The sequence below is a fragment of the Neoarius graeffei genome, chromosome 23, assembly GCF_027579695.1.
Source record: "Neoarius graeffei isolate fNeoGra1 chromosome 23, fNeoGra1.pri, whole genome shotgun sequence".
Classification (NCBI taxonomy): domain Eukaryota; kingdom Metazoa; phylum Chordata; class Actinopteri; order Siluriformes; family Ariidae; genus Neoarius; species Neoarius graeffei.
This window is the reverse complement of record NC_083591.1, coordinates 13,163,938-13,179,444: the sequence shown is the minus strand read 5'-3', so window position 1 is coordinate 13,179,444 and position 15,507 is coordinate 13,163,938. Positions and strand designations below refer to the sequence as shown.

At 48.7% G+C, this 15,507-nt stretch overlaps 1 protein-coding gene across 1 annotated transcript in view; it reads right to left on the bottom strand.

The window, feature by feature from the left end:
- LOC132871544 (cytochrome P450 2C42) overlaps window positions 1–12,923 on the bottom strand; it is a 50,170-nt gene extending 37,247 nt beyond the window's left edge. The window contains exon 1 of the mRNA XM_060905789.1: window positions 12,756–12,923. Within this exon, the coding sequence (XP_060761772.1) occupies window positions 12,756–12,923 (168 nt within the window). The remainder of the gene's footprint in view (window positions 1–12,755) is intronic.
- Between the last annotated feature and the right edge of the window lie 2,584 nt (window positions 12,924–15,507).

Genomic DNA, 15,507 nt, shown 5'->3' with positions numbered 1-15,507 from the left:
GTTAATATTCCCGACCGCCTTATTTTGTGTAGCCTTGTCTCCGGCCTGCTCACGGGCCGGCTGTCTTGTGTGTTGTATTCGTATTGTTACTCCGTTAAGCTGAGCGCTCTCGCTCGGTGGAGTTAGCTGACTAGCCCTCCGAGGCGTGTCCTCGCCGCTGGAGGCCGGCTTGCTTTCGTTCAGGTAAGCGGTTTTCATTCATTTAAATTAAAGCGGTGTTTCTCGCCACTGTTTATCAGTTCTGTGGCGCACGGCGCCTCTCCTTGTTAATATTATCGACCGCCTTATTTTGTGTAGCCTTGTCTCCGGCCTGCTCACGGGCCGGCTGTCTTGGGTGTTGTATTCGTATTGTTTGTTACTCCATTAAGCTGAGCGCTCTCGCTCGGTGGCGTTAGCTGACTAGCCCTCCGAGGCGGTGTTCTCGCCGCTGGAGGCCGGCTTGTTGTCGCTCAGGTAAGCGGTTTTCATTCATTTAAATTAAAGCGGTGTTTCTCGCCGCTGTTTATCAGTTCTGTGGCGCACGGCGCCTCTCCTTGTTAATATTCCCGACCACGGGTGTGTTCGCCCGGTCGTTTTTCATTGCCGCCTGATTGTTTATTTTGGGATACTTACTTGGGGTGTTCTCGCCCTATTTTTTAAGTTCCCTTCTGCCAGCCAGGTGTCATGGACCTATTCTCTCGCTGCGCCAACTGCCGGGCCCCCCTTGAGCCGGAGGACGGCCACCGCGAGTGCCCCTCGTGCCTGGGTATTGATCACCTGCGGCAGGGGCTGACGGATATGGCCTGCGCAGACTGCATGTGCCTGAGTGTGGCTGCGCGGACCGCCAGGCTGGCTCGGTTGGATCCTCCGTCTGACATCCCCCGGGCCTCGGGGGGACAGGACATGGTGCCGGCTGCAGCAGCGGGGCCCAGCAAGCGCCGTGGGGCTCCCCCACGCGTCTCCGCTTCTAAGGCAAAAAAGAAGCGCTCGGACGATTTGGCTCGGAAGGTGGAGGTGATGTCCACCGAGCTGGAGGAAATGAAGGCCCTGCTGGCGAATCTCCAGCCTCCGCCACAGGGCAGCAGTGTTCCCGCAGCCACCCCTTCTGCCTGGCAGCCCGACCGTTCACCATCACCACCGCTTCTGTCACCGGCCGTTGATGCACGCGGCCTGGATGAACTGTCGATCCGGGCGTCGGAGAGCTTTGACTGCGGTGGGTCTGTTGGTCACGACTCCACCTCTCCGGCCGGTTCCCAGGCCACCAGCCATGGCACCGCGGCAGCGTCGGAAGGCGGACGCTCATCCATCCAGCCAACGCTGAGGGCTGCATTGGCCCGTCTGGGGTTGGACACGCCCCCGGTGGCCCAGCATCAGAGCGCTTTCTTCAGAGGTTCCACACAGCCTTCCTCGTTGTCTGTTCCGCCCTCGGTCCCATACATCGAGGAGTTACAGAGGTGTTGGGCGGACCCTAGACGCCTTTCCCACCTCCCTAGTGACTGCAGGGCCCTGGCAGCAATGCAGGACGCCCCTACCTACGGCCTCCAGCAGATGCCCAACATTGAGCCCTCCGTGGCTGCCCTCGTCCTTTCGCCCAACGAGGCTCTGCGGCCTGACGCCCGATGCCCCCGCACCCAATGCCGTGCGACCGACGACCTCATCGTGCGGGGATACGACACGGCGGCACGAATGGGTCGTATTGACAATTCCATGTCCCATCTGCTGCTGGCCCTCGCCCAGACACTGGAGGGGACGAGCGCGGCATCACGGGAGCTGTGCGACGCGGCTCTCCAGGCCTTTGCCTACTCGTCGCGGGAACTGGGCCGGCTGATGTCGTATCTCACCCTCGCCCGCCGGCAGATATGGCTGGCACAGTCCCCTCTGGCCGAGCCCGACCGCCGTGTGCTGCGCTCTCTCCCTGTTGTCCCCGGGGAGCTGTTTGGCGAGGCCGCTCAGCAAGCCCTGGACCGGAGTGCCCAGGTCGTCCAGGCGCGGCAGCAGTTTGCTGGCCTCCGCCAGGTCCACCGCCATGGCAATACTGCCCAGTCCTCCAGGGGGCCCACACCGACTCTGTCTCGGCCACGCACCCGCCAGGAGACCAGACGGGTTGATGACTTTCGTCGCCCCACCACCTCCCAGACCCGCGGTGCCGCTCCCTACACCCAGTCCGCTCCTCGTCGCCCCCATGGTGACCGACGGGGGCGCTCTGGACGGCGCTGACATTAGCGCGCCAGCGGTCGGCCGCTTTTCCAGCGAACAGCTCCAAAGCTGGAAAGCGTTGACCCCAGACCCCTGGGTGCTGGTGACCCTCACCGAGGGTTACCGCATCCAGTTCTGCCGCCGACCGCTGTGTTTTCATGGGGTCAAACACACCACCGTGAGCCATCCGGGGAAGTCCCTCGTCCTCCGGCAGGAAATCTCCACCCTCCTGGAGAAGGGAGCAATCTCTCCCGTCGACAGGCAGAGACAGCAAGGTGGGTTCTACTCCAGGTATTTTCTGGTTCCGAAGAAGGACGGCGGTATCCGCCCGATCCTCGACCTGAGGTCCCTCAACTCCCACTTGAAGACCATGAGATTTCGCATGCTGCGTACAGTGGATGTCTTACACCACATCCAGGCGGGCGACTGGTTTGCCACCATCGACCTGAAAGACGCCTACTTCCATGCTCCCATTGCGCCACACCACAGGCAGTTCCTGCGGTTTGCCTTCGAGGGCCAGGCTTTCGAGTTCAATGTTCTGCCCTTTGGGATATCGCTGGCACCCCGTGTGTTCACCAGGTGTGTGGAAGCGGCATTGGCACCACTTCAGGCAAGGGGTTTGCGTGTCCTGCCTTACCTGGATGACTGGCTCGTCTGTTCACGGTCAGCAGCTCAGGCCCGCACCGACATCGCGACTGTGCTCTCACATGTCGCAGAGCTGGGGCTCAGGGTGAATTACAAGAAGAGCTCGCTGGTGCCCAGCCAGGAGACGACTTTCTTGGGCATGCACCTGGATTCGAGGTCGTTGATGGCAACCCCCTCCCAGACCAGGATCCACAACATCCGCCTGCTGCTTGGCCGCTTCGGACGGGGCAGGTCACTCGCCCTGAAGACCTTTCAGCGCCTGCTGGGCATGCTTACGGCAGCCTCCTCTCTGGTCCCGCTGGGACTCCTGGACTTACGCCCGCTTCAGAGGTGGCTCAACGATCTCCACCTCCACCCGGTGCTGCACGGGCACAGGCTCGTGAAGGCGATGGATACTTTTTTCAGGCTCCTCCGTCCATGGAGGAGGAGGGCTTACCTTCTGCGGGGTGTTCCGCTGGCGGCTATCCCCTCCCGGAGGGAGGTCATCACCACGGATGCTTCCCTGGGAGGCTGGGGTGCAGTCTGGCAATGCCGGACTGTCAGAGGCTACTGGAGTCCAGGGCAGCGACAGCAGCACATCAACGTGCTGGAGCTACGGGCTGTGTTCCTCGGCCTACAGCACTTCCTCCCAGGCCTGGCCGGCAGACACGTTCTGGTGCGGACGGACAATGCTACGGTAGTGTACTACATCAACCACCAGGGAGGCACCAAGTCCCTCCAGTGCTTGGAAGTGGCCGGCCAACTTCTGCGGTGGGCCCATTGACATCTCTTGAGCCTGCCACAGGGTTGCGATGGACCACCACGGGCTGCTGCTTGTCGCCCCTCGGTGGCCGGGCCGAGTGTGGTTTCCCAAGTTGCTGCAACTTCTGAACGGCGACCCCTGGTGCCTGCCAGTGAGGACGGACCTGCTATCACAGCTGGGAGGGCAGATCTGGCACCCGGATCCAGCCCGTTTGCAGCTCTGGGTGTGGCCGCTGAAGGGCCGGACCCCCTGCTAGGTCTTTGTGAGCCGGCAGTGGTCAACACCATTGCAAGCTCTCGGGCACCCTCCACCAATGCCCTCTATGCCAACAGATGGAGGCTTTTCTCCAACTGGTGCTTAACTCGGGGGGAGGAGCCTACATGCTGCCCCCTGCCGACCATTCTACTGTTCCTCCAGTCTCTGTTTGATAAGGGTCTTACTCCTGCCACCATCAAGGTCTATGCAGCTGCCATCTCTGCTCAGCATGCCAGAGTTGGGGGAAGGACCGTGGGGTCCCACCCCTTGGTGGCACGTTTCTTGAAGGGTGCTCTCCGGTTGAGACCCCCCCGACGGAGCCGGGTACCCACATGGGATCTTCACTTGGTGCTGCAGGCTCTCTGCGATGCACCGTTTGAGCCCCTGCTCACGGCAGACATTTCATGGCTCTCCCTGAAGACTGCTTTTCTTCTGGCCATTACATCGACGAGGCGCGTCGGGGAATTACACGCGCTGTCAGTCAGTGGGGAGTGCCTGCAGTGGCACTCCGGCGACAGTGGGGTCACTCTGTGGCCTAACCCCTCTTTCCTCCCGAAGACCCTCTCTGCTACCTTCGTCAACCAGCCCCTTAGCCTTGCGGCGTTCGAGGCGGGCCATGATGAGAGGTCGGAACTTTTGTGCCCAGTTCGCGCCCTCAGGGTGTACGTGTCCCGTACAGAGGGCTTCCGTAGGAGTGACGCCCTGTTTCTGTGCCACACAGGGCCGAGGAGGGGTCTGGCGCTCTCTAAGCAGAGGCTATCCAAGTGGATAGTCGAGGCCATATTACATGCATACAGGCACAGTGGCTCCCCGATTCCTCCGGCTGTCAGGGCGCACTCTGCACGGGGCGTGGTGGCCTCATGGGCATCGCTGAAGGGCGTGCCCCTTTCAGACATATGCAGCGCAGCCTCCTGGGCTTCCAGCTGCACCTTAACCAGGTTTTACCGTCTTAATGTCGTCCCACATAATCCTGTGGCGACGGCTGTCATTCCAGGCCCGTCGCAGCAGCACTGAGTACGGGTAGGCACTCCTCATGACCTGGTTGGTATTAGTCATCCATGTGCTGAAAGCACCGCCTCTGGCGGTCAGGAGAAACGAAATAGAATGAGGGTTATGTATATAACCGCGGTTCTATGAGTTTCGGATGACCGCCAGAGCTTGGCAGTCACTCGGAGTGTACACGAGAAGATTTGCCAAGAGGTCACTTCCTGGGTTTACCGGTCTTTTATGCCGGGGTCACGGGGTGACGTCACCCAGGTCACACGTGACTTTGTTGTTACTATTACTCGACCTGCACGTTCGTGTGATGGATATCCATGTGCTGAAAGCACCGCCTCTGGCGGTCATCCGAAACTCATAGAACCGCGGTTATATACATAACCCTCGTTTTATTTACTGGCATGATAGACTTTAGCATTCTTAGCATTCTTCTCAAGTCCAGTTCTAGTGGCCTAGTGTGTGATTTTATATGCAAACTAACAACTTGCAAGTGAGAGAGAGAATAAAACTTTTATAACAAGGAGCTCAGAAATCAGGACCACAACACCATGGTGATTTGATTTCTACCTCAAATATTCTCTCTAATACAGGTAAAGACAAAGTTTTGCTTCAAATCAGAGTCAAAGCATTTATTGTCATATGCGCAGATAAAAACATATGTACAGTGTGATTATATGTATATGTACAGTGTGATTATACAGTATTTGGCACGTGTGTGTGTGTGTGTGTGTGTGTGTGCTAGGGTGGGGTCAGGGGCAGGACTGTTGATCAGTCTAAGCGCCTGAGGATAGAAGCTGTCTCTCAATCTAGAGGTCCTATGTTTCACAATTTTGTACCTTCTGCCAGAGGGCATGAGTGTGAACTAACTATGCTGGGGGTGGGCAGAGTCTTTGATCATCACGCTGGCTCTTCTGTGGACTCTCCAGTTATAGATAGAGCCTGAAACAAGTGCCTGAACATAGCATGGAATGACTGGGAGTCTCTGAGGCATGGGTGTTGCACTCTGATCATGTACTCCACCTATCAGCATGCTCACCCCATGAGCCAGCATTTCACAAAACCTACCCAGACATGCTCTGAAGGCTTGGGTTCCACCAGGTCAGAATAAAATAGTGCACATTGTAGTAGGAACCCATTTGGGGAATACTCCACTCCATCATAGGGTGCCAGTATGTCCAACCCTAGCCGCTGCAGAAGGATTACTGATCTGGGTTGGGGCACAGAAACCCAGGCATGGCATTGAGCAGTGTGGTGGCTCTCTTCTGCTACATCCATGGTACGACAAAGTATTTGGTCAGTAAATGCAGGTTGATTGCAGTAGTCAAGTCAAGTCAAGTTTATTTGTATAGCACTTTTAACAATAAACATTGTCGCAAAGCAGCTTTACAGAATTTGAACGACTTAAAATATGAGCTAATTTTATCCCTAATCTATCCCCAATGAGCAAGCCTGTGGCGATGGTGGCAAGGAAAAACTCCCTCAGATGACATGAGGAAGAAACCTCGAGAGGAACCAGATTCAAAAGGGAACCCATCCTCATTTGGGTAACAACAGACAGCATGACTATAACATTAACAGTCCTAACATGAAGTCAGCTTCGTCGATGCTATAAACCCCCCACCAACAGAAACCAAAGCCCAAAGTCTGCAAGTCAACTGCAGCCCCCAGCCACAAAAGCACCACTGCAAGAATCCAGAGCATCCTCCAGGCGCGACCCCCAACTGTCCACATGGGGCCGCCCTCCACAGGAGCGATGCGATGAGACTCTAACCAGACACAGGGCACCAGGATGGATCAGGCAGGTCCAAGGAGCAGAAGAGGTCAGCATCTCAGTCCCAGGACTGACATATAACTCAGAGGGACAGAGAGAGCGAAAACACAGGTTGTTAGGTATGCCCAATGTCACCTGAATAAGTAGGAACAGTATACATATTGCACTGAGTACAAGCAGGGACTCCAGCAACTAACTATGACAGCATAACTAAAAGGGGAGAGCCAGAAGGTAACACAGGCATGAGGGAGCCCCCGGGACATAAAGCAGCCAGCCACCAAACTCGAGTGAGCAAGCGAGTAGGGGACTGACAGCATCCATACATCCCAGTTTACAAAAACACTCTGTCTGAGGACCCTCCAGATCTACTCCTTTACCTCATAAACACCATTAACAAAAGGCTTGACTAAACAGATATGTTTTCAGCCTAGACTTAAACACTGAGACTGTATCTGATTCCCGAACACTACTTGGAAGGCTGTTCCATAACTGTGGGGCTTTGTAAGAAAAGGCTCTGCCCCCTGATGTAGCCTTCACTATACGAGGTACCAGCAGATAGCCTGCATCTTTTGATCCAAGTAGGCATGGCAGGTCATAGAGGACCAGAAGTTCACTCAGGTACTGTGGTGCAAGACCATTCAGTGCTTTAAAGGTCAATAGTAGTATTTATAATCAATACGAAATTTGATTGGGAGCCAATGCAGTGTGGATAAGACAGGGGTGATGTGGTCATATTTTCTAGTTCTAGTAAGGACTCTTGCTGCTGCATTTTGAACTAACTGGAGCTTGTTTATGCACTTATTGGAACATCCAGACAGTAAGGCATTACAATAATCCAACCTGGAGGTAACGAAAGCATGAACTAGCTTTTCTGCGTCATGTAGTAACATTAAATTTCTTCTCTTAGCAATATTTCTGAGATGAAAGAAAGCTATCCAGGTGATGTTATCAATGTGAGTTTCGAATGAAAGACTAGGGTCAATAATCACTTCGAGGTTTTTTACTGCTGCGCATGAAGAAACAGAAAGGCCATCCAGAGTTACTGTGTAATCAGAAAACTTACTTCTAGCTGCATGTGGTCCGAATACAAGTATTTCAGTCTTGTCAGAGTTAAGCAGAAGGAAATTAATAAGCATCCAGTGTCTAATGTCCTTTACACATTCCTCAATTCTATTAAGCTGGTGTCTCTCATCAGGTTTTGCAGAAACATACAACTGTGTGTCATCAACATAACAGTGGAAACTAATACAATGTTTATGAATAATATCACCCAGAGGTAACATAAATAAAGAAAAAAGCAGTGGACCCAAGACAGAACCTTGTGGAACACCAAACTTTACCTCAGTATGTCTAGAAATATTACCATTTACACCAACATACTGATAGCGATCAGTTAAATAAGACCTGAGCCAGGAGAGGGCCATTCCCTTAACTCCCACAACATTTTCTAGTCTATCCAGAAGAATGGAATGATCAATGGTATCAAATGCTGCACTAAGGTCAAGCAACACAAGCAGCAAGACACAACCCTGATCAGACGCCAACAGTAGGTCGTTTACTACTTTAACCAGAGCTGTCTCTGTGCTATGAAGAGGTCTAAATCCTGACTGATACATTTCAAGGATGTTATTCCTATGTAAATATGAGCATAACTGCTGTGCCACAGCTTTTTCAAGGATCTTGGAGATAAAGGGGAGGTTTGATATTGGCCAATAATTGGACAGTTGACAGGGATCAAGGTCAGGTTTTTTAATCAGGGGTTTGATAACTGCTAGTTTAAAGGATTTGGGTACATAGCCAATCGTAAGAGAAAAATTTATTATTTTTAGAAGCGGTTCAATTACTTCAGATATTATCTGTTTGAATAGACGTGTAGGTAAGGGATCTAGTACACAAGTTGAGGCTTTTGATGCTGAGATTAATGAAAGTAATTCAGTTTCTCTAAGGGGAGTAAAACATTCTAATTGCTGATCTGATACAGTTATATTGTTAACTACAGGGTCACTTACATTGTCTGACCTTAAATTAGTAGTTTGAATTTGTTGGATATTCTCAATTTTGTCATTAAAAAAAATTCATGAAATCGTTGCTACTACATACTACGGGTGGGCATGTGTCTATAGTGGACTTATTCCTGGTTAATTTTGCTACAGTATTAAATAGGAATCTAGGATTATTTTTGTTATCTCCTATTAGGGAGGAGAGATATGTTGATCTAGCAGTACTAAGAGCTTTTCTATACTTCAGGAAGCTCTTCTTCCACACTAATTTGAACACTACCAATTTTGTTTGACGCCATTTACGTTCCAACTGTCGAGTGGTCTGTTTTAATGTGCGAGTGTCATCATTATACCAGGGTGCTAATTTTTTTGTCTCTGACCATTTTCCTTTTTAGAGGAGCTACATTATCTAAAGTATGGCGGAATGTTGACTCTAAGCATTCAGTTGCCTGATCAAGTTCTGCAGGGGCTGACAGTGACCCAACCAAAGTTGATAACTCTGGGAGATCATTTATAAAGCTCTGTGCAGTAGTTGACATGAATGTACATTTAATACAGTAGCGTGGTGAGGTGCATATATTATTAATCAGACATATTTTGAATGAGATGAGATAATGATCTGAGATAACTTCAGACTGTGGAAGTGTGACTATATTTTCTACGTTTAACTTGAATGTTAGTATTAGATCGAGGGTGTGACCACCATTATGGGTCGGTCCTATGACATTCTGATTAATCCCTACTGAATCTAAAATGGACACAAACGCTGTTTTCAAAGGGTCTTCTCGGCTATCAAAGTGAATATTAAAATCTCCGACAACTAAAGCTTTGTCTAAGGAAATAATCAGATCTGAGATAAAATCTGCAAATTCAGAAAGAAACTCAGAATATGGCCCCGGGGGCCTGTAAATAATAAGTAACAGAATTAACTGGGTAGACCTATTTTTCGAGGCTATATACATTATATTAGTATGAAGAACTTCAGATGTATTAAATTTATAACCAGGTTTGTGTTACACCTAGATAATCATTATAAATAACCGTGACGCCTCCTCCTCTGCCAGTTAGACGAGGCTGGTGTATATAACTGTATCCAGGAGGACTAGCTTCATTTAATGCTATATATTCATTTGGCTTAATCCATGTTTCAGTTAAACAAAGTACATTAAACTCCTGATCAGTAATGAGTTTATTAACCATTAGCCCTTTAGATGTAAGAGATCTAATATTTAATAGCTCCACCTTTAGACAGTCAGTATGATCTAATTTTATATCGATTAGGTTACTGGAACAAACTCTCTGAATATTTCTACTTTTTTGTTGAGCTCGGGGAACAGACACAGTCTTGATGTAGTGGACCCTGAGTGACGACTCTGTGCAGCTAGCAGACAGTCAGTTTAGCCTGTTCATCTGCTCCCTAGCCTTGGCTCTGGATTGTCAGAAATTAACTAGGCTTGTTCTGAGACTATGACCTATGCTGCAGGAAATGAGAGCAGCACCTTCCTGAGTGGGATGGATACCGTCCCGCCCTAACAGGCCAGCAGTGCCCTCAAAATTAGCCCAATTATCTATAAAGCCCACACTGTTTTCAGAGCACCACCCGGATAACCAGCAGTTCAGCAACCATAACCTGCTGTAAGCTACATCGCCATGCCACATTGGGATGGGGCCAGAGCATACTACAGCATCAGACATCGCCTTACAGCGATGCACCTTACAGAGCATACTACAGCATCGGACACCTCTACAAAGTTACTCTTAGTAACCTCAGACTGACAAAGGCGTATATCATTAGCTCCTGCATGGATAACTATCTTTGAGAACCTGTGCTTGCCTAAGACCCTAAGATTACCTGCTATGTCTGGTGCCCTGGCTCCCGGTATACACCTGACTAAAGCTGCTGGTGCCCCTAAAGGCTGAGCTAATTTCACGTGCTGCATGATAGAGTCCCCTATAACCAGAGCTCTTTCAGGTTTCTCAATGGGTGCATCACTAAAGACAGCAAACCTGTTCGACATGCGATGCGGAGAGGAGTGGTGCTCCCATGGATGAGCTTCAGCAGTAGCTTTGGCTCTACGCTTATGCTGCTGAGTCATCACCCATTCACCCCGCTGTAAGGGCTCTAATGCCAGAGTTGGGGGATTGCTAACTCCACCTAGGGCATCCAGACTTTCTCCTACAGAAACTACACTGTTCTCATTCTCACTGGCCTTCTCCAAAGCCTGGACACGCGCTTTTAGCACTATAATCTTTTCCGTCAGAGAGCTAACTAATCTGCACTTATCACAAATAAAGCTGAAGGTGTGCCATGATGAAAGGATTCACGTACCTTCATTGAAAATCTGTTGATATTAAAGTGCATATCACTGGTAAATTAAGGAGCAAGATCAATGTAATTCTCCTATTTTATATTAAACTTGCCAAATATCTATCACATTTTGTGCAATTTTTTTTACCTTACACAATACCAGAAAAATTCAGTTGAAATCAAGCCATTTGAGGCGAATTGGTCCGCCTCTGAAAAATCTTGCCATTTGGGTTTCCTGGCAAACATTGATTTTCGTGATATCACGTGCGGGACGCCTCCCTCTGAATCCTACGTCAGCGCTGGTTTGTTTATGAGAAAACGACCTGGTGGTTTTCTGCAAATTTCTTCAACGTTATCACGTAATTATTAAAATGGTTAACAGATGTATCGTAGGAGGGTGTAGCAACACCAATCTTGATGGGATTAGTACTCATCGTTTCCCAAAAGACCGGACAATGAGAGAGAAATGGGAGCGCTTGGTCTACACAGGCTGTGCACTGAAACCGTGCAAAGCTCGCGCAGCCTGCTGGCGCTTCTGCAGGTAACATCACGAATCTGGCTCCAGACTCCCTTGGGATTTTTCCAGGCGCGTTTTGTTATTTTATTTTTTTCTGCTGTAGACACATGGCCTTTTGCAAAATTACCCTTCTGGATGAGTGTGTAAAAGGACATACTTTCATATAAAAAAAACCACGAAATTGGTCCAGAATATGCACTTTAAAGTAGATCCAATGTGGATGGCCTCCACTTGTGGTCTTTATGCAGGAGGAGGGAAAAAAAAAGAAAGCTTCTGGTCTCAGCGTTCTTCCGAAAAAAGAGAGAGAAAAATGGAAAAAGAAAAGCAAAAGTGGAAAGTACAAAAAAGGAAAGCGACAGTACAATAAAAATAAAGAGGATACTGGAAAATTATTTCTTATCTCATTATCTCTAGCCACTTTATCCTGTCCTACAGGGTCGCGGGCAAGCTGGAGCCTATCCCAACTGACTACGGGCGAAAGGCAGGGTACACCCTGGACAAGTTGCCAGGTCATCACAGGGCTGACACATAGACACAGACAACCATTCACACTCACGGTCAATTTAGAGCCACCAGTTAACCTAACCTGCATGTCTTTGGGGGAAACCAGAGCACCTGGAGGAAACCCACGCGGACACGGGGAGCACATGCCAACTCCGCACAGAAAGGCCCTCGCCAGTTGCGGGGCTTGAACCCGGACCTTCTTGCTGTGAGGCAACAGCGCTAACCACTACACCACCGTGCCACCTGGAAAATTATTTGTAGGGAAAAAAAAAGATTCGTAATTAACGCCAACACTCGCAGAAAAAAAAAGACTCATCGCAAACAACTTGGGAACCAGGAAGTGCATAGCACAGAATGCACACAAAAAGTAGAGATGGATGTATGGACAGAAAGAGAGTCTTTATTGTAAAAGAAGCAAATAGGCTCATAGTCCCAAACATCAGGCTGAATCAATAAAGATAAACATATGAAAAGGTCAAGCGAGGCACAAACAGACTAAACTGGGCAAGACAAGCTCAGAAACCAAAACACAGAACAAGAGTCGATAACCAGGAAGACAATACAATTACAACAGCTCGGTAAAGGTGAATGAACAACGCAATACTTCGCCCTGTCTAGGTGTGTGCAGCATCCTTTAATGTGCATGCTGATTGTGCTTAATCCAGGAGAGGTGCTTGTTGTTAGAGGCATGCGCTGTTCAGAACGTGCATGAGTGAAAGTCCAATGCACGTGGATGTGACAGTTATGAATGCCCAGTGTAGGTGCTACTGAATAACTGCATATGGAAAATGTATTGGATGAAGATCTGAAAATCAAACAAATAAATAAATCCTGTTTACCTTTAAAAAGGTTTTAAAAGGTGCACGGGTGTCCATGGTGAGAAGATTTCCAAGTAGAGGCAAAGGCTTAGGCCCTGGAGGACAATTAAGTGGCTTATTCCTCCATCTGAGTAACATTAACAGAGCTATCACTAAACCCAGCAAAAGTAAAGTGGTGAAACTGTCCATAGTTCTTCTCCAGAAACAAGTTTTGCACTTTTTTGAGTTGTGAATCTGTTGCTCGCTTTTGCTTGCTGGAGCTAGCTGAATTTATGAGGTGTCAGTAGATGGGAGGGGCTGAAACATGTGTGAATCATGTGACTGTCTAGAGTACACATGAACTCCTGAATGGGTCTAGCCTACTGATAAGGAGTTAGATTCCGAGAGTATGAATAACATTAGTCTGTACATAATCATTTATAAGATATTCATTTGACTGTAAATAAGCTATTGAGCTAAAAGTACTATACTGAAGCAATGTATATAAAATACGGGATAGTGATGGTATTTTGAAACATTCATAATAAAAATATTGTACATGTATAATTGCATAATATAATAATGCAATAATATAATATAATATAATATAATATAATATAATATAATATAGGCGGCACGGTGGTGTAGTGGTTAGCGCTGTCGCCTCACAGCAAGAAGGTCCTGGGTTCGAGCCCCGGGGCCGGCGAGGGCCTTTCTGTGTGGAGTTTGCATGTTCTCCCCGTGTCCGCGTGGGTTTCCTCCGGGTGCTCCGGTTTCCCCCACAGTCCAAAGACATGCAGGTTAGGTTAACTGGTGACTCTAAATTGACCGTAGGTGTGAATGGTTGTCTGTGTCTATGTGTCAGCCCTGTGATGACCTGGCGACTTGTCCAGGGTGTACCCCGCCTTTCGCCCGTAGTCAGCTGGGATAGGCTCCAGCTTGCCTGCGACCCTGTAGAAGGATAAAGCGGCTAGAGATAATGAGATGAGATAATATAATATAATATAATATAATATAGGTCAGCATGGTGGTGTAGTGGTTAGCGCTGTCGCCTCACAGCAAGAAGGTCTGGGTTCGAGCCCAGTGGCCGGCGAGGGCCTTTCTGTGCAGAGTTTGCATGTTCTCCCCGTGTCCGTGTGGGTTTCCTCTGGGTGCTCTGGTTTTCCCCACAGTCCAAAGACATGCAGGTTAGGTTAACTGGTGACTCTAAATTGACCGTAGGTGTGAATGTGAGTGTGAATGGTTGTCTGTGTCTATGTGTCAGCCCTGTGATGACCTGGCGACTTGTCCAGGGTGTACCCCGCCTTTCACCCGTAGTCAGCTGGGATAGGCTCCAGCTTGCCTGCGACCCTGTAGAACAGGATAAAGCGGCTACAGATAATGAGATGAGATGAGATGAGATAATATAATATAGGTCGGCATGGTGGTGTAGTGGTTAGCGCTGTCGCCTCACAGCAAGAAGGTCCGGGTTCAAGCCCAGTGGCCGGCAAGGGCCTTTCTGTGCGGAGTTTGCATGTTCTCCGCGTGGGTTTCCTCTGGGTGCTCTGGTTTCCCCCACAGTCCAAAGACATGCAGGTTAGGTTAACTGGTGACTCTAAATTGACCGTAGGTGTGAATGTGAGTGTGAATGGTTGTCTGTGTCTATGTGTCGGCCCTGTGATGACCTGGCAACTTGTCCAGGGTGTACCCCGCCTTTCACCTGTAGTCAGCTGGGATAGGCTCCAGCTTGCCTGCGACCCTTTAGAACAGGATAAAGTGGCTAGAGGAGATGAGATGAGATGAGATGTTGTGACAGTATATACTCTACCCAGCCAAATAAAAAGTCACACACTAATATCTTGTTGGACCACGTTTATCTTTGATTACAGCACACATTCGTATTGGCATTGTTTCAACAACCTTATGCAACATCACGACATTTATTTTCAACATTGATGAGATAATTTGGTCATTTAGTACATTTAGGTGACTTCATTTTATTGACACATAATGTTGCTAAGCCTTGATCTGACCAACTGAAGCAACCCCAGACCATAACACTGCCTTCAGAGGCCTGTACAGTGGCCACTATGCAGAAGCGCTCCATGCGTTTCTCTTCTTACCCAGACACACCCATCACTCTGTAATAGAGTAAATCTGGACTCATCAGACCATATGACCTTTATCCATTGCTCCAGAGTCCAATCTTTATGCTCCCAAGTAGATTGAAGACTTTTCTTCCAATTATCCTCACAAACATGTGGTTTTCTTATGGATACACAGCAGTTTACTCCCAATCCTGTGAGTAGTTGTCACATTTTACATGTGAAAATGCTCTTACTTTTACAGTCTAACTTTACCAAGTGTGTAAGTGATCTCTGATCAGTCAGTAAAGATTTTTTTCTGATCACATTTCTTCCATGAAGTTGATGGTTCATCACTATCTGTCCAGGTTTTAATATTACATTGGAAGTTCATAACACAATTCCACTAATTTCATCAATCTCTTTAGTTGTTTTCTTTGCTTGGTGCAGGCCAGTAATTTGACCCTTGACCCTTTTCCATGAACATGGGATAAGTCTACCAACATAGTTGTTTAAGAAATGAGAAGCTACTCACTGCATCAGTTAAGGTTGAAAGAATTGTTGCCAACTGAAACATATTAATCACTGCAGTAATTGTCCAATCAGAGGCTCTTCAGTATTTGGTTATTTACAGTGCTCTCTACGATTATTGTAAAGTTGCTTCATTTCACACTGAAAAAAAATGAGAAAAATCCAACCTTTAATTGAAATAAATTTATTCAGAGAAAAAC